Consider the following 25534-nt stretch of genomic DNA (forward strand, 5'->3'; position numbering starts at 1 on the left):
GGCTGCTATTCGGTCTATTTTGTGGTACTAGTGGATCCTACCGTCCGGTTTTGGACCTCAAGCATGTAAACCAGGTTCTCAAAATTTTCGCATGGAAATATTGCGCTCCTTGCTGGCAGCAGTGCAGCCGGGGGAGTTTTTTTTTAACTGCCCTGGATCTCAAGAAGGCATATTTTCATAGTTGGCCTTCACATCAGCGTTTCCTCCGTTTTGTGGTGGTTGGTCATTGGTTCCGGTTTCAAGCTCTTCCCTTTGGCCTGGCTATGGCGCCACACATGTATTCTAAGGTCATGGTAGTTATGGTGGCGTTCCTGCGCCAGGAGGGCATTCGAGTTCACCCTTATCTGGACGACTGACAGATCCGAGTGTCTCAGAGTCTGAGAATTGGGAGGTTACCACCCGGGTGGTCATTAAATTCCCTCACAGAGGCTGGAATACCTTTTGAGTGCGCTTTGGCACCTGTTAAGGATGGATGTTTTTGCCTGATGCATAGATTGCAAAGTTGTAGGGTCGGGTTCATGCTCTTCTCTTGGGGTGTCCTCCCCCGTACGTTGGATTACGTGCAGGTCCTGGGGTTGATGACTGCTGCCATGGAGGTGGTACCCTGGGCCAGGGCCCTTACGTGTCCCTTGCAGTGCTCTCTGTTTTGGAACTGTTCTCTGGTGTCGCAAGACTATCGGGTGTGGCTATGTTGGACACCGCAGACCTGACTCAGCATGTGCTAGTGGCTACAGCAGAATAAGTTGTTGAGGGGGATGCCCTTAGCGTCCTCTCAGTGGATCGTGGTGGTGACGGATGCCAGTCTGGTAGGCTGGGGTGCTATTTGCCTGCACAGCAGCGTGCAAGGACGCTGATCCACATTGGAAGCAGGATGGCCCAGCAATCGCTTGGAGCAGTGGTTTGGGTGTCTGAGGCATTCCTGGTTCTGATTCGTGACAAGCCTGTCAGGGTGCGCTCAGACATCTCAACAGCGTTTGCATATATCAACCGTCATGGGGGGGCACTTGCAGCGAGGTGCTGTAGGAGGAGGTGAATCTCCTCTGTGCGTGGGTAGAGCACCAGCTTCAGCTTTTGTCAGAGGCTCACATTGCAGGGAGCCTCAGTCTACAAGCAGACTTTCTAAGCCAAACGTCGCTGGACTTTGCGGAGTGGGAGCTCTCTGCTACGGTGTTCCAGGACATGATCGAACATTGAGGCGACCGGCGATGGATCTGATGGTGACTCGGGCCAAGGTACCACAGTTTTACAGCAGGGGCCGAGAGGTCGGCTTGAAGGGTCTGGACGCACTTCTTCAACCCTGGCCAGCAGGGGAGCTTTTATACATCTTTCCCCTGTGGCTGCTGATTGGCAGGTACTGCATCGGATTATACAGCATTGAGGCTGGGTGATTCTGGTGGCTTCCAACTGGCCCCAGTGGCCATGTTATTTAGATCTGTATCGGCTTCATGTGGACAAGCCATTTCGTCTGCCTGTGGTGCCGGACCTTCTCTGTCAGGGTCTGGTTCCCATGGTCTTTGGTCTTATGGCCTGACTCTTGAGCAGTCGTGTTTGAGAAGAAAAGGATATGTGGTGTGAGTGATCACGTTCCTTCAGGACCGCAAAAGGTCCGCCACATCAATGCACAGGTTTGGCGCATGTTGGTGCTTGCAGCAGGGCATTTCTCCTTTGTCAGCTTCGTTGCCTCGGATCCTGGCTTTCCTTAGTTCCCTGCGAGTTTAGGTGGCGGCCTTGGCTTGTTACTGGGATTGGGTGGCTCGGAATTTATTTATTTTATTTATTTTAGTTATATTTGTACCCCGCGCTTTCCCACTCATGGCAGGCTCAATGCGGCTTACGTATACAGGTACTTATTTGTACCTGGGGCAATGGAGGGTTAAGTGACTTGCCCAGAGTCACAAGGAGCTGTGCCTGAAGTGGGAATCAAACTCAGTTCCACCGTTCCCCAGGACCAGAGTCCATCACCCTAACCACTAGGCCACTCCTCCACCTGGATGTCATACGTTTTTTGAAGGGAGTTTGTCACCTCAAGCCACCTCTAGCCTCCCTGTCCTGACTGGCACCTTAACTTGGTTCTGCGGGCTCTGCAGAAGCTTCCTTTTGAACCTTTGCAGTCAGCATCCTTGAAGGACCTGACCCTGAAGACAATGCTTGTGGTCACAATGGCCTTGGCGCGGTGCATGTCGGAATTGCAAGCGTTGTCTTGTTGAGATCCTTTTCTCCGGTTTTCAGAGTTGGGGTGATCTGAACAGTACCATCGTTTTTGCCTAAAGTGGTCTCTGCTTTCCATATTAATCAACCACTGTTACTTCCGTTCTTTGTGGCAGAGGATTATCCGCAGGATTTTAAGAATCTCTGCTGTTTGGGTGTCTGGAAGAATGCTTATTTGCCGTCTGCATGTAACAAATTACTTTCACAGGTCAAATTAGCTGTTTGTTATGATGGTGGGATCCCAGAAGGTGCTCGCGGCCTCCAAAACGACCCTGGCACGTTCGATTAAGGAGGTGATTGAGTCGGTGTATGTGCTGGTGGGGTATCAGGTTCCAGGGGCGTTACGGGCATATTCTATGTGCATGGTGGGAGCCTCCTGAGTGGAGGCATGGATTGTTTACCTGGAAGATATCTGTAGGGTGGCCACCTGGGCCTCTCTGCATTCTTTCTCTAAGCATTATTGATTGGATGTGGCTGCACTTTGGGATTCTAGGTTAAGCGTGGCGGTTCTCTCCACAGGGTTGTCAGATCCCCTTCCTCTTTAGAGACTGCTTTGCTATATCCCACAGTTGCGGGGGGGCGTGTCAAGATGGCGCCGTGAGCAGGTGTGCTAGAAGCGAGCTCCTGCCTTTTGCTTGCGGAATTTAAATTATATACCTGTTTTTTCCTGTAATGCCGCATACCAAGCGTAAAGGGACGACTCGGGGGATTCCCCTTCACCCCGCGACGTCCACACCGGCAAGCGGAGGTTTGGAACGCTTCTTCCCTGCATTGTCCCGAAGAAGCGGAGCGGAGTCCTTAGCGAGTGGGGCCGGTGAAGCGACCTCCCCGCAGGAAATAGAAGTTTCTCTCTCCCCGCCTTCTACGACGCCTCCTTGCCCTGCAACTGCCTTGAGCGAGTCGGGGTTTCTCTTGGAGCCCGGAAAGGGCTATCCTGGGGAGCCCAGAGGGGAGCCTGGCTCTGTAAAGACAACTGCAGCTGCAGAGGAGACGGAGGTGAACCTGGGCAAGATCTGGCTGAAGTTATTGGAAATAGAAAAAACCTTGAGACAATCTTCGGATGAGGTAAAGACTTTGAATTTCAATGTACATGAAGTGAAAGGCTCCCTAGATTTGGCAAAACAAGATTTTACTTTAAAGATTGAGGCCTTAGAGAGAGAGACAAAACAAACAGAAGATTTCAAAATGGCAGTGGTAAAAGACAATATGGAAATTAGAAGAAAACTGGAACAGGTAGAGAATTTCAATAGGAGATTAAATCTTCGAATGTTGAATTTTCCTAGAATACTGGGAGAATCTCCAAAAGATCTGTTCCAGAGATATCTAAAAGAAAATTTAAACTTTCCCCAAGAAGTATTTCCTCCTCTGGATAAAATATATTATATTCCAAGCACGATGAAAAAAGTTGGGACAGAAAATTCTATTGACCTACAAAATGTCACAGCCATTTTGGAGCAAACAATTGAGGAATCACCAGAAAGGGGGACATTGATAATTTCCTTTGTATTTCAACAGGATTTAAATGCAGTTATGCGTCTTTACTTTAAATCTACTAATCGAGAATTTGCAGGTCAAAAGATTTGGCTTTATCCGGATGTGACTAAATCCACACAAGAAAAACGTAAAAAGTTTCTATCTATGAGGTCTAAAGTATTGGAAATGGGAGGCTCTTTCCTCCTGGCTTACCCATGTAAATGTGTCATCAGGTTGAATCAAGCTAAATACATATATTATATGCCTGAACAGCTTCAGACTTTTCTAGACACTAAACAACGATAGAATTAGAATTATAAATGGGACTGACGGTACCATAAAAGTTTCACTAATATGTTTTGATTTTGTATATCTTCACTATTTCCTGCCTCCCCACTATTGAGGTCTAAGGAAGCCAATATTTGTCTTTATTTAGATGATTTGTTGTATTTAATGGCTGTATTACACTTTTGCAGTATGATAACTTCTGTAATAAGTATATAAAAATTAATAAAAATTATGAATCATATCCCACAGTTGCTGGATTAATATGCTGCTGATGCCAAGGAAGGAAAAATATGTTTTGCCTGTAATTTTCTTTCCTTAATTGCAGCAGATGAATCCTGTATCCCTTCCTCTTGATGTCTGTGATGCGCGAATAGTTTTTTTCTATTTGTTGAGTTTTTATTCATGTTCTACATGGTTCATCATATAGCATTTTATCTGCATTTTAAAAAATGAATGTCCCCCCCCCCCAAATCTAATATTGTTTGGGGAGGCGTAAAATAATGTTTGACCATGCTGTATTTTCCTCCATTTTTGGGAAGATTGCACATGCGATGGTCCAAGTTGGACTGTCATTTTGGGGCTTGGTCCTGCGGGGCTGAGCGTAAGAAGTGTGCCTTGAACAAAGAACCTGGGGCCAGTCCAGGCCAGACCCATCTCGGAGTGTCCTGGGATGGGTTTGGACCTGATTAGGAAACCGATTTGATAGAGGACATATTGGCTTTGAGAGAAGCTATCCATCCTATATCACTGGGATGAAAGTCAATGATCTCTATCTCCACTAGTCGCTGGATTCATCTGCTGTGATTAAAGGAAAGAAAATTACCAGGTAAGCAATAATTTTCCCTTCTCTGTGTCTCATATTTCATGATGCTGGGGAAATGTTTTTTTTTAAATGTGATTCCCTGATTTGTCACCTGTCACTGAATATGTAGCTGCAAGCCTCTTACCCTGTGTGTATTTCTTTTCTTGTTTGATACCTGTTGCTCCGACTCTATAATTTCTTCAGTAGGGCCCTTTATGTTTGGTTTGTGTGTTCTCCTTACTTAGGCATGTTTTCCACAGTGGTGGAACAAAATAAGTGTAAGTGTGGATGAAGATTGTGGCTGTGTGGTGCTTTTCTAGTGTTGGAAATGGACATTGTTTTGATAGTCATTGTATTGTTCATAATGTTTTTAATGTCTGGTAGATCTAGTTATCATGTTTCACAGTTTGACATTTAGAATAGCAAGTGGCTTACTGAGAATTTATCTTAAGCAGGGTTGTCTACATTTCAGATGTTGACATTTCTTCCATTTATGTTTGTTTGTTTTGCAAGATAATTTAATATAACGAACATGAACATACCTAAATCTCCATCACCCAAGCTGCAAAGGACTGAAATACAAATCAACCTATGCATCTAGCTTCTCCTGTATAAGCACACAACTATGGAACGCAATACCAAAAGCCGTGAAAACAACATACGACCACCTGAACTTCCGGAAATTACTAAAAACTAATTTGTTCAAAAAGGCATACCCTAACGATCCAACTTTAAATGCCTTAACCCAGCAACACAACAAAACCAAAGCTCATACTGGACATAACTCTTCCTTCTTACAATTTCCCAATGTGTCTGACTCACATGAACTTTACTTTACCACAACCTCACTTTGTATTTGTTAAAAACGGTATTGGCGATCGCCTCTACACTACTATGTAAGCCATATTGAGCCTGCAAATAGGTGGGAAAATGTGGGATACAAATGTAACAAATAATAATATAACAATAATAACATGATTTTGTTTTCTTGTAAAGACCAACACAGGTTAGATTGGCAATTGGGAAAAATTCTTTTTAGTATGCTTCAGGAGTGTGAAGATGGTCTAGAAACTGTGCAGAACACTCCTTGTGCTCCTCTTGAGTTTGCAGGGCACACAGTTCTGCTTGTAGAGCATGAGAGACTGGCACTTTACAGTAACATTGAAAATATGAAATTTCCCATTATATAGATAAGTATTCCTTTAAACATAACTGTGCTTCCCTCACTTTTTTTTATAGGACTTACAGAGCACTAATCTGGTTGAAGTCTGTATGGCTCTTACAGTTGTCTGTCAGATTTTTCCACGGGAAATGATCCCTGCTGCACTTCCATTAGTAGAAGACAAGCTACAGCATTCCAAGTATGTATTGTTGCAGCTCATATGACATGATTAAGAAAAAATGTGGCATGGTGCTTTGATAACATACTCTGAAAGTACTGGTACAATACACTAGAACTTCTCTTGTGTGCTTTTAAAATCTGTACATTGTGAACTGTGCTGTTAGTGTCTCTTGTGTTTTGTTTAGTAGTCTGGTTATGTTTGTAATGGTATTTATTCCCAGATTGGTTCTTTGTTTTTGCTCTGTGTGTGCATCTTTCACTGGTGCATGACCTAACAACTGTGCCCATATTCTGGGCATTTCTTGGTGTCTGGAATAATAATAATTAGAGCTGCACAGCAATCATTATAACACTGCAATTAACGCATTATTGGTCACGGCTAATAAAATTAATCATGCTACAGCGTCTCCCATCTATTATAAAGTCAATGTCCATATGGAATGGAAACGCTACAAAAAGCACTTTTCTCAATAGTGTAAAATTGGTTCAGTCAAGCCACAAATGTGATGATGGGCTCCGTTGCAATAACTGTTTCAGAGACTAAATCCGGCTCGCACTTCTATTACTTCTGTGCAGTAAAGCTGGCACAACTTTCATCACCATCTTTATGAATGTTTGAAGCAACTTGACTTTATAATTATGCATTTATTTTGGGCAGCACATTTCGGTGGTTTTATTCAACACATGTTTAGTTCATTAGACAGTAGTGGTGTGTTTAAATGGGGTAGTGTTGGCATTGTGGATTATTCCACTTAAAGCAATAGCGCAACAGCAGTTAAGCGGTTGTGGATACTACTTTAATGACATTCAATTACTGATGGTCTCCCACCCCTTCAGCCAATAGAAATATATTGGTTTGGCGTTTTCTTTGGGATTTATTTCACATTTTTATTATTTTGGATTTAAAATACAGATAGTAATCTGATACTGCCAGTCTCTAAAAGACCAGTTAATGATGGTTTAGTCTTCCCCAGTATCTTATTGATGTATCTAGTTTCTATTGCTTATGGAGCTGAGTACTTGTTTCACAAGATGAGAGGGGAGAAAATCCTTTACTGAATGAAACTCCACTGTAAAATCAAAGTGATAGATTTTAAAAAGCTGTTTGTTTGTCTTTAGAGAAATAATAAGGGCAAAAGCAGTGCTGGCACTATATAAGTTCTATCTCATCGCTCCCAATCAAGTTCAGCACATACATGACCGGTTTCGGAAAGCACTTTGTGATAGAGATGTTGGCGTCATGGCTGCCTCTTTACATATTTATCTTCAGTTAGTTAAGGTATGTTTATAGTTACGCTTTTTAAGACACATTGTTAAATTTGATCAGATGGTTGAATGGTACAGTGCTTTAGAACAGAGAGAGCCATTTTTTTAGTTGTCATACTGTTTTTCTTGTCTCTAGTGAAAGCAAAGCATGTGGCTACTTGTATTATGGATTTTTAAACGGTATTTAAGTATGCTGTATGTGCATTTTATTGTTCTCATGATGTAAACTGTAATGGGTCTCCTGTTTGGAAAGAAAGGCAGTATATAAGTCTCTAAGGGGCCCTTTTACTAAGCTGCGTAGGCGCCTACTTGCGCCCAACGCGTGCCAATTTGGAGTTACCGCCCGGTTACCACGTGGCCCTTGCAGTAATTTCAATTTTGGCGCGAGTGCGCTATGTGCATCTGAAAAATATTTTTTATTTTCTGGCACGGCAGCTATGTGCACGAACGTTTTCTGCAAAAAAAAAAAAAAAAAAGACATTTTTTGTAGGTGTGCTAAAAAATAATTCTGTGTGCGGCCAAAACACGCTTCTAAACTACAGCAGGCCATTTTTCAGCGCACCTTAGTAAAAGGACCCCTAAGAGAGCAGGATCCTGAATATGAGATCTGACGTAGATGATCCCATTCTGAGGGTGTGTTCCCACTCTGTTTTGAAAGGTGTAAAATGTGTCTGTAATGGTGTGCAGAAATACCTACCAAATTTCTTCATATACTAAGTAATATTTACCCTCTGAGAGGGGAAGGTGGGGTATTGGGGGAAAAAAGAAAATCTTTTAGTTCAAAACAAATTACCTTGAAGTTTTTAAAAATGTAGAATGCCCATACATAAGTGCAGTAACCTTGCCTAATCCATCAGTGTTTCTACATGAAAAAGGAGAATGGGGTTGTAAGAGAAGTCAGTGGTTTCCTGTTACCACACAGTATAGTGTCTAGAGTTACTATAGTGCTGTACCGCAGTAGCGTTCGCTCATATCATTAACATGAGTTCCATATCATCAAGCTGATCAATCCATAGACTGGTGGGTTGTGTCCATCTACCAGCAGGTGGAGATAGAGAGCAAACTTTTGCCTCCCTATATGTGGTCATGTGCTGCCGGAAACTCCTCAGTATGTTCTCTATCTCAGCAGGTGGTGGTCACACACAGCAGCAGCTCTGGCTAGGCCTCCAAGCCTAATTTTTAGGTTTTGTTGAGTGCCTGGGGTTGAGGGCTCTTTTGAGCAAGTGCAAACCTGGTGGTGCCAGGTCCCTCCTTTTCTCCCCCCTCCCGCTGGCTCCGTTAAAAAAAAAAAAAAAAAAAAAAATTTAAACGTCCTTAAAGGCGTTTATTTCGACGTTTATTTAAACGTTCATTGCAGCTACTCACTGGGACACCAGTTCGTTACAGCTCGGAGCGGACAGCAGGTAATTTTTACCTTTTTATAGCGGGCAGGGGGTTCCCCGATTCTTCTCCTCGTGGCATATGGCGTCGGAGGGCGAGGGCGTAAAGGGTCACTCCCCGGATCGCTTGAGCGCTTCTAGAGGGGATGCGGGGGTCTTACAGCCTGATTCGCCCTTGTTGGGTGACAGTTTCGTGACCGATGAATGTCCCGGTCCTTCCTCCGGCGTGGCGGTTTTTCCCGCCATAAACGCCCATCCCCCGCTGCTCGCCTCCGCCATCTTGGCCGGCCACGCGGCTCGGACGGCTTCTTCGTGGGCCGCCCTTGAGGTTGGAGACATTAATGCCATGAACGCCCTTAATTTGGGCGACTGCACAAAAGCGGCTAAAGTTAAGCGCCGTTCTTCCCGCGCGGCTCTTTCGCGGAGTGTCGCGCCGGACGCCATTTTGGATGCGCAGCATGTCTCTCCCCCGCTCTTGCGAGCGCCGGTTGAGGGTGCGTCTAGGGCTGTTGCCCAGGCTGCGGAAGTGCACAGTCTGGGGGGTTTCTCCCCGAGTTTGTTTTGCTGCTGCATCAGGCTTTCCTCATGCAAAACGCTGCCCCTGCTCCCTCGTCTGGTAAAGAGGTTGAGGTTCCCAGAGGTAAACGCCCTCGGGTTGATTCCCAGGCCTTGGAGGACTTTGTCTCCTCCGATGTAGATGAGGGCAGCGTGTCTGAGGTCTCCCAACGGTCCTTTGCGGATTCCTTGGAGGAGACGGATCCCCGCTCGGATGGAGCGGATGACCCCTCTGCAGCGCGGCTTTTTAGCCCAGAGGATTTGCCCAACCTGTTGTTACAGGCCATGGACACTTTGAAGATTTCCTCTCCGGAGGACGTCTCTCCCTCAGCCCCTGTTGGCTCTGCCATTATGCTGGGGACGAAGCGCCCGCCTGGAACCTTCCACGTGCATGATGCCATGCACACCTTAATTTCGGCTCAATGGGATGTCCCGGAAGCGAGCCTTAAAGTGGCTAGGGCTATGTCCCGCCTCTATCCTTTGGCTGTGAGTGAACGTGAGGCCTATCTGTGGCCTACCGTGGATTCTTTAATCACTGCGGTGACTAAGAAAACGGCGTTGCCGGTGGAAGGTGGCACGGCCCTAAAGGACGCCCAAGACAGAAGATTGGAGGCGGCCTTAAGGTCGTCCTTTGAGGCGGCTGCTTTAAGTTTGCAGGCCTCAGTTTGCGGCTCCTATGTGGCCAGGGCGTGCCTGACTATGGTGCAGCGGGCTTCCCCCTCGGATCATTCCTTGAGGGCTGATTGGCCGGCCCTGGAATCGGGCTTAGCCTATTTGGCAGACTTGCTGTATGATGTCTTGAGGGCCTCAGCTAAAGGCATGGCTCAGACAATCTCTGCGCGGCGGTGGCTTTGGCTGAAACATTGGTCTGCTGACCACGCCTCTAAATCCCGCCTGGCTAGATTGCCTTTTAAAGGCAAGCTGCTCTTTGGGGTTGAGCTGGACAAAATCGTGACCGATCTCGGCACGTCTAAGGGCAAGAAATTACCAGAGGTCAGGGCTCGGGCTAGTACTCGTCCCGGTACCTCCAGAGGACGGTTGCAGGAAGCCCGTCGGTACCGCCCGGGCAAGTTGGGTTCCTCTGCCCCCTCTTCCTTCAAGAGGAATTTCTCCCCCAAGCAGCATTCCTTTCGCAGAGACCGCCGTCCCGGAGGTGCTTCCTCCGGTCCTCCCCCAGGGTCTCGTACCCAATGACGGGGCCTTGGTCCACGCCCCAGTGCAGATTGGAGGACGGCTGTCCTCGTTTCTGGGCGAGTGGACCACAATAACTTCAGACGCGTGGGTGCTGGAAGTCATCAGAGACGGCTACAAGCTAGAGTTCTGCCGACCCTTAAAAGACGGGTTTGTACTCTCTCCCTGCAAGTCTCCGGTCAAAGCTGTGGCAGTGCAGCAGACCTTGGACAATCTGATCCGCCTGGGCGCGGTCGTTCCTGTGCCAGAAAGTCAGCTTGGCAAGGGACGTTACTCCATTTACTTTGTGGTACCAAAGAAAGGAGGTTCTGTCCGGCCTATCCTCGACCTCAAAGGGGTCAATCGGGCCTTGAAAGTGCGGCACTTTCGCATGGAGACTCTCCGCTCTGTTATAGCGGCAGTGAAGGCAGGAGAGTTCTTGGCTTCCTTGGACATCAAGGAAGCGTACCTGCATATTCCCATCTGGCCTCCTCATCAACGCTTCCTGCGTTTTGCAGTCCTGGGACGACACTTCCAGTTCAGAGCTACTGCTCCGCGGACCTTTTCCAAAGTAATGGTGGTCATCGCGGCCTTCCTACGAAAGGAAGGGATACAAGTCCATCCTTATCTGGACGACTGGTTGATCCGAGCCCCCTCTTATGCAGAGTGCGGCAAAGCTGTGGACCGGGTAGTTGCTCTTTTGAGCTCCCTGGGATGGATCATCAACTGGGAGAAGAGCCAGCTGCGCCCGACTCAGTCCCTGGAGTACCTGGGAGTTCGATTCGACACCCAAGTGGGCAGAGTGTTCCTGCCAGACAATCGGATTGTCAAACTTCAGGCTCAGGTGGACCAGTTCCTGGGAGCCTCTCCTCTTCGGGCTTGGGACTATGTGCAGCTGTTGGGCTCTATGACGGCCACGATGGAAGTAGTGCCCTGGGCCAGGGCTCATATGAGACCACTTCAACACTCCTTGCTGCAGCGCTGGACTCTGATATCGGAGGATTATGCTGTGCGACTTCCCTTGGACCCAGCAGTGCGCAAGGCGCTGAGCTGGTGGATGCAGACAGACAAATTGTCTGCGGGAATGCCTCTGGTGACCCCAGAGTGGATTGTCGTCACGACGGACGCCTCTTTGTCGGGCTGGGGAGCCCACTGCTTGGGAAGGACAGCGCAGGGGCTCTGGTCTCCTGCAGAGGCAAAGTGGTCTATCAACCTCCTGGAACTCAGAGCCATTCGGTTGGCGCTTTTGGAGTTCATCCCGGTACTGGTGTGGAAGCCTGTACGGGTCCTGTCGGACAATGCCACGGCTGTGGCCTATGTCAACCGCCAGGGAGGTACCAAGAGCGCCCCTCTAGCCAAGGAGGCTATGTATCTTTGCCAGTGGGCGGAAGCGAACCTGGAGCAGCTGTCAGCGGCCCACATTGCCGGAGTCATGAATGTCAAGGCGGACTTTCTCAGTCGCCATACCTTGGAGCCCGGAGAGTGGCAGCTATCTGCTCAGGCGTTCTTGGACATCACGAAGCGCTGGGGCCAGCTGAGTCTAGATCTGATGGCGTCATCGGCCAATTGCCAAGTGCCGCGCTTCTTCAGCAGAGGACGGGACCCTCGATCCCTGGGAGTAGATGCTCTTCTCCAACAGTGGCCGACACAAGAGCTCCTCTATGTGTTCCCGCCCTGGCCCATGTTGGGCAGGGTGCTAGACCGGGTGGCAAAGCATCCCGGCAGGGTAATCCTGGTGGGTCCGGATTGGCCCAGGCGTCCCTGGTATGCGGACTTGATCAGGCTCTCAGTGGACGATCCTCTGCGACTGCCAGTGGAACAGGGCCTGTTACATCAGGGTCCCGTGGTGATGGAGGATCCCTCCCCCTTTGGTCTTACGGCCTGGCTATTGAGCGGCAGCGTCTGAGGAAGAAGGGCTTCTCAGACAAGGTCATCGCCACTATGCTGAGAGCGAGGAAGCGCTCTACTTCTACTGCTTACGCCAGGGTTTGGCGTATCTTTGCAGCGTGGTGTGAAGCAGGCTCTCTTTCTCCCTTCACTGCTCCAATTTCTTCAGTGTTGGCGTTCCTGCAGGAAGGTCTGGAGAAAGGCCTGTCGCTCAGTTCCCTTAAAGTCCAGGTAGCGGCTCTGGCTTGCTTCAGGGGCCGCCTGAAGGGTGCTTCCCTGGCTTCACAGCCAGATGTGGTGCGCTTTCTCAAGGGAGTTAATCACCTGCGCCCTCCTCTGCACTCAGTGGTGCCTGCGTGGAATCTCAACCTGGTGCTAAGAGCATTGCAGAAGCCGCCTTTTGAACCCTTGTCGAGGGCATCTCTGAAAGACCTGACGTTGAAAGCAGTCTTTTTGGTGGCTATCACTTCAGCCAGAAGAGTTTCCGAGCTTCAGGCGCTCTCATGTCGAGAGCCTTTTCTGCAGTTCACTGAGGCAGGAGTGACTATTTGCACAGTGCCTTCCTTTCTGCCCAAGATTGTTTCTCGCTTCCATGTGATTCAGCAGCTCTGTCTCCCTTCCTTTCGTAGGGAGGACTACCCAGAGGAGTACTCTGCTCTTAAATATCTGGATGTGAGACGAGTCATCATCAGATACTTGGAAGTGACCAATGATTTCCGGAAATCGGATCATCTGTTTGTCCTGTTTGCAGGTCCTCGTAAGGGTCTGCAGGCTGCTAAGCCTACAGTGGCAAGATGGGTCAAGGAAGCCATTGCAGCGGCTTATGTGGCCGCGGGGAAGGTGCCGCCTATCCAGCTGAAGGCTCACTCCACGAGAGCTCAGGCGGCCTCGATGGCAGAGGCCGGATCCGTCTCCTTGGAAGAGATATGCAAGGCGGCAACTTGGGCTTCGGCTCATACATTCTCCAAGCATTACCGGTTGACTGTGGCTGCACGGGCGGAGGCCCGGTTTGGAGCTTCAGTGTTGAGGTCAGGGATTTCTATGTCCCGCCCTGGGTGAGTACTGCTTCGATACATCCCACCAGTCTATGGATTGATCAGCTTGATGATATGGAAGGTAAAATTATGTATAATCATACCTGATAATTTTCTTTCCATTAATCATAGCTGATCAATCCATAGCCCCTCCCAGATATCTGTACTGTTTTTATTCTGGTTGCATTTCAGGTTCAAGTTTAGTCTTCAGTTACTTCAGAAAGACTTCGTGTTCAAGTTCTTCCTTCACTTGGATTCTTCAAGAGTTGAGACGAGTTTGTGTTACAGTGAGCTGCTGCATTCCTCTCCCCTCCGTTTTACGGGGCTGGATTGAGATTTAAATTCTGCCGGCACTCCCTCCCGCTTCGTGCGGCTGTAGGGCAGCTTTGTACCCCTCCCGCTTCGGCGGTGTTAGGGTCAGTCAGCTCCTCCCGCGGTTGCGGTTGCAGGATAAGCCAGATCCCCCCGCATTGGCGGGTGTGGTGTCCCTCCCCCGCTCCGCGGGGATGAGCTGGACGGATTCCCCTCCCCCACTTGTGTGGGGATGAGCTGGGTTAATTCCCCTCCCCCGTTTCGGCGGTGGTGAGCTGGGCAGAGTGTCCCTTCGTGGGTGTAATTCTCTAAGTGCTGAGTCCTGCGGATGGAGCTTTGATATCGACATACTGAGGAGTTTCCGGCAGCACATGACCACATATAGGGAGGCAAAAGTTTGCTCTCTATCTCCACCTGCTGGTAGATGGACACAACCCACCAGTCTATGGATTGATCAGCTATGATTAATGGAAAGAAAATTATCAGGTATGATTATACATAATTTTACCTTATTTTACCACAGCTCTAAAATTATGTAGTAGGGCACGTTAGTAACTCTAGCTGAAAATATTTGTTTGCTCTTTGGAAGCAGCATTGAAAGCCCTTCCCAGCCGTTGTAGAGCAGTGACCCCTATTAGCTAGGCACAGAGCATGTATCTACTGTGGGTGTAACTGAACTATTGAGTTATTAAAAATGGGAAAAAGTCCTGGGATAAAAATAGTAAAAAAATGAAAAATTCACATGAACGATTGGCACATTGGTGGTGGTTAATTCATATTGTAGCCTATTGCAATGTATTTTAAAATATTGTTTAAAAATGTTATGCATTTTTTTTGTCATCTAGGACAATCCATCCACCTACAAAGACTTGACGGGGAGTTTTGTAATGATTCTGAAGCAGGTTGTTGGAGGGAAGCTTCCTGTAGAATTTAATTACCACAGTGTTCCAGCCCCATGGTTACAAATTCAGCTCTTAAGAATCTTGAGATTTTTAGGAAAAGATGATCCAAGGTAACTGGTGTCCTGTATTGGAGATTAGTTTGGAAGATGATGGCATGAGATGTTATCTGGTTATATCAGCAGGGCACTTGTGTGTTGAGACTTAAATCGTGATAACACTACATCATGTCACACTGTAACCTAATTTTATCACTATTCATAGTTTGTCATAGGTGTTATAAAACATTGGGTAGCTAATCAACATGGGTGAGCAATAATACCTTTTGTTGAAGCATTTAGGTCTGCCATACATTGTTAATATTAGCACAGCACATCTAGTAAGTTGCTTTTGAAAGTTTGAGCAAAATATTGTTGACACATACCAGTTGTATTAGTCATTTGCTATGTACATTCCAAAATTTTGGTATAGGGTTTTGACTGAATTTATCAATAAAATGTTAAGTTTGTTCATTTTCTCTAGCAAGGTGCCATATGATCTGACTTCTATGATTTTAGCCCTGTATCTCTCTTCTGGGTTTCTAGCTTAATTAGAGCTGGTGGGCTACTGAGCTGCAGTCTTATGAGCCTGCAGTTACCTGGGATTTTATTATGCACCTTTTTTTGTTTGTTTGTTTGCCACAGCCCCGATCTAACTTAGCCTGTTTCATTGATGGTCCTCAGCCAAGTGCCACAGACTGTGACTCTGTCTAGAATCTGGTGTGTGCGTCCCCTGTTTGGCCTCTTGGTGCCATTATTATGAGTATATGGTTGTTGAGACTCCATCCTTTGGTGGAGGCCATGAGCATTACCTTTGCATTATCCCCAGCTCTGGTTCAAGAGAAGGCACTGTACTCAGGAATCAAACCTAGATCATCTGCACCTCTCCTGCTGAACTGACTGTCTTGTTGAAAATTAATCTTGCTTTATCATCCTCTAGTTTTTGTCTCACAAAATGATTTTTCACACTGCCACAGGACGAGTGAATTAATATATGATGTTTTGGATGAATCCTTAAGAAGAGCAGAGCTAAATCACAATATTACTTATGGTGGGTGTCAAGTACAAATCCTGTATGTAGAAATATGATGATTTCATGTGATACCTGAAGTTAAGATTGTCTTAATAATTCCTAATTGTGGGATTCCTGAATCTCTCCTGGTTACTTAAAGAAGATTGGTGACCTTTAAAGACATTTCTTTTAAGTCATTGATCAAGCGAGGCTTATAAAACCGTGATCATGTATAGATAAGTATATTCTTTCCATTTATTTCCAGAAATATTAAATTCCCTGTTGCTGACTCAGAAATATTGAGCAGATGGAATGCGTATAACTAGGACTATTCAGTTTAGAATGGCACGTTGTAGGAGATACCTAAAATATCTTGTGTGCTTGAGTAGTAAGTCTTTTGGGGGCAATTTTTAGGGTATTTACATTGGTGCAAAGCTCAGTTACTTTTTATGTATAGGCTTTGCACTGGATTTCAAAGGGAAAGCACACAGTGAACTTGCTATGTGTAAAAAATGTATGAGGATTTTGCTTTTCATATGGGTAAAATTATTTTGGCCCGACAGTTACCTCTTGCTCCTTCTTAATTTCAGCCCATTTGGAATGGGGGTTGGGATATGGTATCATAAGCCTTCATTTACACCTACATATATGTATTTCTCAATTTTTATAACCTTCCTGGAAGAAGAGAGGGCAAGTAAAAAGATGCACAATTAGAAGGGATAGAGACGGTGTGGCAGGAAAGCATGGGTTGATAGGAGAGAGTAAAAGAAAAATCCCAAGGAAAGAGAGACACGATCAAAGTAATCAAAAATAAAATGGAGAAAATACAAAAGACCCTTTCCTTATCAGCAGCAGATGAATCCATTAACTGATGGGTTGTATCCGCCTACTAGCAGGTGGAGATAGAGAACACTGAAAACCATAGTGCCTCTTGGACGGCTAGCCCCAACTGCCTTCAGTATTTCTCTATCTCTCAGCAGGTGTGGACGTAGCTTGATCAGCTCCTGGATTTCAGACTGCCTGGGGTGGCTCCTGTGCTTTGCCAGTTGAGCAGGGGTGTTGTGGCTGGTTGTGCCCACTTTAAAGGCATATAGGTTTGCCCTTTCCCTGCCTTACCCATTCCCCCCTCCTCCCGGAGTCTCTCTGTTGCTGCCTGCCTCCAACTTTCCTCACAGCGTAAAAAAAAAAAAAAGCGCGCTTTTACTGCGTGGCTGTTCTGAGGCTTTTTCCAGTGATTCTGGTTCTGTGCAGCTTGACTGGAGCTCGTTGATTTGGTTTTCTGAGGTGAGAGTGTTGCCCAGCTCCTCCGGGGAGGTCCCGCAGACGCCGTTCCGATCGGGGTAAGTTTTGGCACGAAGTCGCCATTTTATTGCTATATTTCCGTCCTGTCGGGCGATGGCTGCTGAGGGAGTTAAGCGCTGCTCCCGTTGTGGTAAACGCAGATCAGCAGCGGGGCTGTGTAAAACATGCTCCTTAGACACTCATGCTAGTACAAGCATGGCGAGCGATGTTCCTTCCTGCTTGATGGAGCTGGCAGCGGGCGCCATTTTGGAAGTGCCACATGTCTCGACCCTCACGGTTGCGGAGGAGTCTGAGTGCAGCGGGATGCCTCGTTTAGAGGCTGCCAGAGGAGCTCCTACATCCGTGTCTCCTAATTCGGAGGCGGAGGGGCAGGGTGAGTTTTTCTCCCCTAAATTTGTGCTGTTATTGCATAATGCTTCCATGCTGAAAAGAGCTCTGCCACAGGTGTCTGACACTGCGTTGCATCCTGGCTTCCCTCCGGGTGTTGATACCCCGGGGATGGCTTCAGAGGTTATTTCTTCCCCCGAGCGTTGGAAACACGCTAAACATAGATGGGTAAATTCCCCGTCTGAAAGTGGCGCATATCCTCCCCCCCCGTGTTCGGGCTGTGGAGAGTTTGAGGGATCTGGCAGGCCCTCAGGGACGGATGATCCAGAGGAGGGTGCCTGTTTGCCACTGGATTTGGATTCCACCGCGACGAGCTGCCAGCTCTCATTACTGACACCTTGCAGGCCCTCTCGATTGATGATCCTGCTGAAGGCGACACCTCCTCTGTTAATCTTAGGATGGTGAGTACTAAGAAGCCTAAATGGGCCTTTCCAGTGCATGACTCCATCCAAGAGCTTATTTCTGCTCTATGGTCTGACCCCGATGGGCCTTGGAAAGTGGCCAGGGCTATGGGTCAGCTTTACCCTCTGCGTGAGGAGCACTTGGCCCATTTGGGGAAGCCTAAAGTGGATGCATTGGTCATGGCGGTGACAAAAAAGACCACTCTCCCAGTAGAGGGAGGGGTCGCGTTGAAAGACATGCAGGACCGGTGGCTGGAGTCCGCGCTGAAGCGGTCCTTTGAAATTGTGGGCCTTGCCTTGAGGGCGTCTATTTGCAGTTCCTATGCAGCCTGGGCATGTCTTTCCTGGCTACAGCAGGCAGTGGAACAGCCCGCCAATGGTGCGGGCCCCCTTTCTGAGGTTGCCCCACAGATGGAGTCGGCCCTGTCATTTTTAGCTGACACCCTTTATGATCTGGTCATAAACAGATGCCTGTGGCGGTGTCTGCTCGCCGCCTTCTTTGACTGCGGCATTGGGCGGCTGACACGGCTTCTAAGCAAAGGCTGGTGAGGCTACCCTTTCGTGGCCTTCTGTTATTTGGAGAGGAATTGGAGAAGATTGTGAAAGACCTGGGGGAACCTAAACCCCAGCGGTTACCTGAGGATAGGCCGAGGCCTTCTTCCAAGGGTTCTGTGTTTCCCTCCTCTTCCAGACCTCGCTTCCATGAAGCTCGCAGGTATCGCCCAGGGCGCTCTGCTGGGTTTTCTCAACATGCCTGTTTTCAGCAGAGGAACTCCTTTCGCTCGGACAAACGTTCCGCAGGGGCCGGGTCAAGGCCAGATGTTCAGGGGCGTCCTCCACAATGATGGGACGCTGGTCCACTCCTCCTTGCCTGCAAAAGGAGGACGTCTTTCCCTCTTTCTAGAGGAGTGGACCAAGATTACCTCGGATCAGTGGGTCTTGGACCTGATCAGAGAAGGTTACCGACTGGAATTTGGTGCCCCGGTGAGAGACGTGTTTGTGGAGTCCCGATTGCTGCACCTCAGAGCGGTGATCCCGGTGCCTCCCGCCGAACGCAGCTGCTATTCCATTAATTTTGTCGTGCCTCGAAAAGGCGGGTCTTTCAGTGCGATCCTTCACTTGCAAAGAGTCAACGAGGCTCTCAGAGTATGACATTTTCGCATGGAATCCCTGCGCTCCGTCATTGCGGCGGTATAGCCAGGAGAGTTTCTCACGTCTCTGGACCTAAAAGAAGCTTATTTGCACATTCCTATCTGGCCTCCACACCAGCGGTTCCTCCGCTTTGCGGTGTTTGGAAAGCATTTCCAGTTTCAGGCCTTGCCTTTTGGCCTAGCCACAGCTCCCCGTACCTTTTCCAAGGTAATGGTGGTCGTAGCTGCCTGTCTCAGGCGAGAGGGTATCAAGAGTTCACCCTTATCTCGACGACTGGCTCATGAGAGCAGATTTATTTATATATTGCATTAGTATCCCACATTTTCCCACCTATTTGCAGGCTCAATTTGGCTTACAGAGTTTTGTTATGACATAGTCATTACGTGATATCAGATACAATTGGTAATGTACAAAGAATAAGTAAGGGAAGAGAGAAGGAAGGTGTTATGGAGGATGGTATAGAAGGTGGACTTTAATAGCTGGGTGGATTGGTGAGGTAGTTTTGCCACGGCCAGAGTGGTGACAGTCCTGCAGGCACTAGGCTGGGTGGTCAATATACCCAAAAGTCACCTGACCCCCTCTCAATCTCTCGAGTATTTGGGGGTCCGGTTCGACACGGCCTCGGGGTTTGTCTTTCTCCCCGACCAAAGGCGGTGCAAGCTTCAGAATCAGGTCTGTCTGCTCCTGCGGATGCCTCGCCCGCGAGCTTGGGACTTTGTCCAGCTGCTGGGGTCGATGACGGCCACCTTGGAGGTGGTTCCTTGGGCGAGAGCGCATATGAGGCCTCTGCAGATTGCCCTGCTTCAACAATGGTCTCCAATGTCTCAGGAATCTCAACGCAAACTCATTTTGCTCCCTGCGGCCTGGCTCAGTCTGGAGTGGTGGCTCTCTGACAGGATGCTGCGCCAAGGAATGCCTCTTGCGCTTCCTTCTTAGTGCCTGGTGATAACAGATGCCAGCCTTGTTGGCTGGGGAGCGCATTGCCAGGGAAGCTATTCTCAGGGTCTGTGGACACCCGTGGAAGCGGGGTGGTCCATCAATCGCTTGGAACTGAGAGCGATATTTCAGGCTCTAATGGCCTTTCAAAGACTCTGAAGGGGCTTGCTGTCCGGGTTCTGTCAGACAACATGACAGCGGTGGCATACATAAATCGTCAGGGAGGCACTCAGTGCAGGGCCCTGGCCGCGGAGGCCGCTCAGATTTGCCACTGGGCTGAGCTACACCTGCAGCTTCTGTTGGCAGGTCAGAGCAGCGTGCAAGCCAATTTTCTCAGCAGGCATCAAATCGACCCGGCGGAATGGGAACTGGCAGAAGAAGTTTTTCCTCAGATTTGTTCCAAATGGGGGACTCCCGGAATGGATCTAATGGCGTCAAGTGCAAACGCCAAAGTACCTTGCTTTTTCAGCAGAAGTAGAGATCCTCTCTCGGCGGGGTTGGATGCTCTGGCTCAACCCTGGCCCTCCTGTATGTGTTCCCTCCTTGGCCCTTGGTGATTCTCATCGCTGCATATTGGCCAAGGCGTCCATGGTATGCGGATCTCTGCCGGATGCTGGTGGACGCTCCGGTGCATTTGCCCCTGGTGCCGAACCTGCTTCTGTGGTATGCGGATCTCTGCCGGATGCTGGTGTACGCTGCGGTGCATTTGCCCCGGTGCCGAACCTGTTGGTTCAGGGTCCGGTGTCTATGGAGGATCCCTGCTGTTTTGGTCTTACGGCCTGGCTATTGAGATGGCGCAATTGAGAGACAAGGGCTACTCTAACAAGGTCATCTCCACTCTCTTGCAGGCCTGTAAGCGGTCCACCTCCGCAGCTTATGCTCAGATCTGGTGCAAGTTTGAGGCGTGGGGTGTTTCAAAGACGATCACTCCCACGCGGGCTACAGTCTTGACAGTGCTGGACTTTTTGCAGGAGGGCTTACAAAAAGACCTGGCTTATAAATCCCTGCGGGTGCAAGTGGCAGCATTATCATGCTATCGAGGGAAAGTCGCTGGCTTGTCCCTGGCTGTTCATCCAGACATTGCCCGATTTCTCAGAGGGGTGCTTAGGCTCCGTCCTCCTGTCCGGTTGCCCTGTCCGGCCTTGAACCTGGGGCTGGTGTTGAAGGCTCTCCTGTGTTCGCCCTTCGAGCCGCTTAAGCGAGCTTTGGAGAAGGATGTGACTCTTAAGACAGTCTTTTTGGTGGCCATTACATCGGCTAGATGCGTGTCTGAGCTGCAGGCGCTGTCCTGTCGGGACCCTTCTCTGCCATTCTCGGAGTCCGGAGTGACGGTACGTACAGTGCCTTCCTTCCTGCCTAAAGTGGTTTCAGCGTTTCACCTGAACCAGCCTATTTTTCTTCCTTCCTTTTCAAGGGAAGAGTTTCCGGACTCCTTTGGGCAGTTACATCTTTTGGATGTCCGCAGGGCGCTGTTGCATTATCTTCATCACATGACTTCAGGACTTCTGATCACCTTTTTGTCTTGTTGTCAGGGCCTTGGCGTGGAGGTCCAGCGTCTAAGGCCACTATAGTCCATTGGCTCAAGGAAGTCATTTTTTTCTGTGTATTTGCTTTCAGGTTGGTCTCTGCCTGAAGCGTTTAAGGCGCATTCCACGAGAGCCATTTCCTCCTCGTGGGCTGAAACGGGTGCACTGTCTCTTCAAGAGATCTGTAGTGCGGCTTCTTGGGCTTCTCAGTTCTCTTTTGCCCGGCATTACAGGCTGGATGTTGCAGCGAAGCAGGATGCTATTTTTGGAGCTCAAGTATTGACTCGTGGTATGGCCTATTCCCATCCTAAGTAGGGATTGCTTTTGTACATCCCATCGGTTAATGGATTCATCTGCTGTTGATGACAAGGAAGGGAAAATTAGATACTTAACCTTGGTAATTTTCTTTCCTTTAGTCACAGCAGATGAATCCATGATCCCTCCCTGTCTGACTTTGTTTTTTGTTCAGATCTTTCATGCAGATATAAATCTCATTGGGAGAAGTTGGAAAACAGTTATCAGAATTTCTTCATGATGTTCTACTACAGGAGGTTGAGATCGTCCCTCCTGTGATGCTCCTGTTCTGGAGCGATTGTTCGCTGTGAGGAAAGTTTATGTTATTATACTTTTATGGTTCACTCTGCTTTGGAAATCTCAAATACTGAAGGCAGTTGGGGCTAGCCATCCAAGAGGCACTATGGTTTTTCAGTGTTCTCTATCTCTACCTGCTGGTAGGCGGATACAACCCATCAGTTAATGTATTCATCTGCTGTGACTAAAGGAAAGAAAATTACCAAGGTAAGAACCTAATTTTCCCTTTACTAACATGCGCTAAGCGGATGCTAGCTGCATACCCCATTAGGGGGGTAACTCTGCACTGCAGTTCATACATGGTAACTTACCACACGCAATCACATCTGCAGATAGTACAGATGCACCTATCGCTTAAATAGGAGGGAACAAGTGCATCAGTGCTAACTCTCAGTAAACATCATGTGGGAAGATTTTTTTTTTTCTGTTTTTTTTTTTGTTTGTTTTGTTACATTTGTACCCCGCGCTTTTTCCCACTCATGGCAGGCTCAATGCGGCAGGCAATGGAGGGTTAAGTGACTTGCCCAGAGTCACAAGGAGCTGCCTGTGCTGGGAATCGAACTCAGTTCCTCAGTTCCCCAGGACCAAAGTCCACCACCCTAACCACTAGGCCACTCCTCCACTCCAGTTCTCCAGTTTGCTAACTGAATGGGAAAATGCTGGGCACATATATTTATTTAACACATTTGTGGTTAGGGTGGTGGACTTTGGTCCTGGGGAACTGAGTTCGATTCCCACTTCAGGCACTGGCAGCTCCTTGTGACTCTGGGCAAGTCACTTAACCTTTCATTGCCCCATGTAAGCCGCATTGAGCCTGCCACGTGTGGGAAAGCTCGGAGTACAAATGTAACAAAAAAAACCAAACCCACATTTTCCCACCAATTTGCAGGCTCAGTGTGGCTAACATCAAACCGTAAAGGCAGTTGCCGATCCGGTAACTATACATAACATAGTGTGGAGGACAAGGAGATTAAAAAAAAACAAAAAACGGGGTATAAGGGCAAAAGGTGAAAGGGTAAAAGTGGTCGATATGGTCCATTAATTTGCTGTGTTGCAGAATATATGGACTTTTGTTGGATCCTTTCCAACAATGACCATGATAAGTGCAAAATTTTTACACACTTTACTAAATGGACCCCTATGTTTTATTTTTAAAAGAACAATATATTGCAGATATAGAGCAGACCTGTTGCTGAATCTACCAGATAGGTGCCCTTGATTGTACTGTTTTGCAAACTTCAGCTTTGGCATATGATGTACACATTACTAAATTAGTTGTCTTGGGGGCAGTGTCTCCAAGTTTATTAATTTTGTACATACCATGATAGCAGTGAACTTTTCCTAAGCCAAGGGTATGTGGAGCATGATCTCAGTCTCTTAAATTTACTGCTAATGCTTGCTATGGTATTTGCTTGGTGCCAAAGAACTTCCTTCTGGAGTTCATAAGAGGTAACATTTTTAGGCAACCTGTCAAGTTGTGCTTGAAAATTGCTTTTAATCAAGCCTTTGGCTCCCAGTACAGTAGGAAATATTTCTGTATCTTTCTGCCATATTTTACTGATCTTTGAGTTCTTGGATCGAATTGCTTTCTTGATTTGGCAGCAGTGTTGCTAGAAAAGAGAACCCAGTTCAAGGTTCACAGACATCAATAAGTTGATCAACTCTGACTTTGGGAACAGGAGATAGAGAAGTGAAACCATTTGCTGCAGGGTCGTCTTCTCCTACCAGGAGAGAGTTTGTTGTAAGTTTTCTCCTGCAGCCCTAGAGGGGGAAAAGGGGAATTTGTGCAAAAATTACTCTTGCTAGGTTTTATCATTTCTCTGTCTTTTTTTCTCAAGCTTGCAAATAAATGTTCATGCTTCACTTTTCCTCTTTACAGCAATTTTATTTGAGTGTGTGCAGACAATTTATACCATTTATCCAAAATCAGACTTGTTTGAGAAGGCTGCCAAATGCATTGGAAAGTTTGTTTTGTCTCCGAAGATCAATCTCAAGTATTTAGGTAAGATTGTTCAATATTTGGAAGGCTGCAGGTTTTTAGCTGTCTGCAGTGCACATTGTAATGCTGCTGCCCTTTGTAGGTCTGAAGGCTCTTACTTATGTGATCCAGCAAGATCCAAGTCTGGCACTACAACACCAAATGACAATAATTGAGTGCTTAGACCATCCTGATCTGATCATTAAAAGAGAGGTAAAGTATACTCTTTTTAAATATTGTGACTTCAAAGGAAATTTAGAACATGGCTAATTTCAGGGACAACTCTCATGGAGGATCATTTACTACTACTAAGCATGAGTTATTTACCGCTGGGCCCTGTGGCATATACTTCATGTTAACTGTTGGTAAATGACCACCTTGATTTTTCTCCTGTACATTTTTGATGACTTAACCCCCTAGAGCTATAAAATCAAATTAAATATGGCAGCAGTAAAGGTTGTGTTTTTTTTTTTTTTTGTCTCTATACCTGAAGATGTTGCTTAGTTGATAAAATTCTTTTGATGACATCACAGATTTTAACAGCCCTAGATATGTACATGGGTCATTTCAAATATATTCTTTTATAGCTCTGTTTTGGATATGTGGTTTGGATTCTGGTCTAGTTGATGCAATTCAGAGAAATGTTAAAAGCTAGGTACTGGCATTTTAAAGATAGGACTAGTCTCTTAAGATAGATATTGTTTAACAGATCACCTCATCACACTGGTGTCATGCAAGGGCAAACAATGTTAGTCCTGAGGGCCACAGGTGGACTTAGCTTTAGGGTAATCAAACTATGCAATATAGACTATTATGCAAAATGTATTCAAATTATATCTTAATATTAATAAATAGAGCACACATGAGGGGGTCATTTACTAACAAAACATGCCAACGCCGTTAGCAAGTGTAATTTTATTTTATTTTTTTGGATATTTATGTTCCACCTATAACCTAAGCGGATTCCAATAAAAACATACACGATGATAATATAGCACACATAAACCCCAAACTCCCTCCTATTCCACGTAGTTCTTACAGGTGCCAAAACCCATCTCCTCCTCACATTTAATACGCAGAATATATTTGGCCTGGGCTTCCAGGATGGTGTTTTTGAACAGCATTCATGCCTGATGTAAATTTTTGACCCTTCCAGCTGCTCCTCTAAGTTTTTTTTTTTTTTTTCCACCGTTCTTCTCATTTTATCATAGTCTCCTTTTTTTAAAGTTAAACACTAACATATTTGATTTCCTGTGTATACTTACTTCAAAGCTAATATCAAATCCGATCATATGATGATCACTGTTATCAAGCGGCCCCAGCACCATTACCTTCCGCACCAGATCATATGCTCCACTAAGGACTAGGTCTAGAATTTTTCCTTCTCTCGTTGGCTGCTGTACCAGCTGCTCCATAAAGCTGTCCTTGATTTCATCAAGGAATTTTACCTCTCTAGCATGCCCCGATGTTAAATTTACCAAGTCAATATCAGGGTAATTGAAATCACCCATTATTATTGTGTTGCCCAGTTTGTTTGCATCTCTAATTTCCTTTAACATTTCTGCATCTGTCTGTTTATCCTGGCCAGGCGGACGG

The 25534-nt window shown here is 47.1% G+C and overlaps 1 protein-coding gene across 3 annotated transcripts in view; it reads left to right on the forward strand.

The window, feature by feature from the left end:
* Positions 1–25534, forward strand: part of AP4E1 (adaptor related protein complex 4 subunit epsilon 1) — a 150936-nt gene that overhangs the window by 33479 nt on the left and 91923 nt on the right. For all 3 annotated transcript variants that reach the window (XM_030189418.1, XM_030189430.1, XM_030189424.1), the window contains 6 exons: positions 6011–6132; positions 7233–7392; positions 14562–14728; positions 15631–15704; positions 23840–23962; positions 24042–24151. In XM_030189418.1, coding sequence (XP_030045278.1) covers positions 6011–6132; positions 7233–7392; positions 14562–14728; positions 15631–15704; positions 23840–23962; positions 24042–24151 — 756 coding nt within the window. The remainder of the gene's footprint in view (positions 1–6010; positions 6133–7232; positions 7393–14561; positions 14729–15630; positions 15705–23839; positions 23963–24041; positions 24152–25534) is intronic.

Source organism: Microcaecilia unicolor, chromosome 1 (assembly GCF_901765095.1).
Source record: "Microcaecilia unicolor chromosome 1, aMicUni1.1, whole genome shotgun sequence".
NCBI lineage: Eukaryota > Metazoa > Chordata > Amphibia > Gymnophiona > Siphonopidae > Microcaecilia > Microcaecilia unicolor.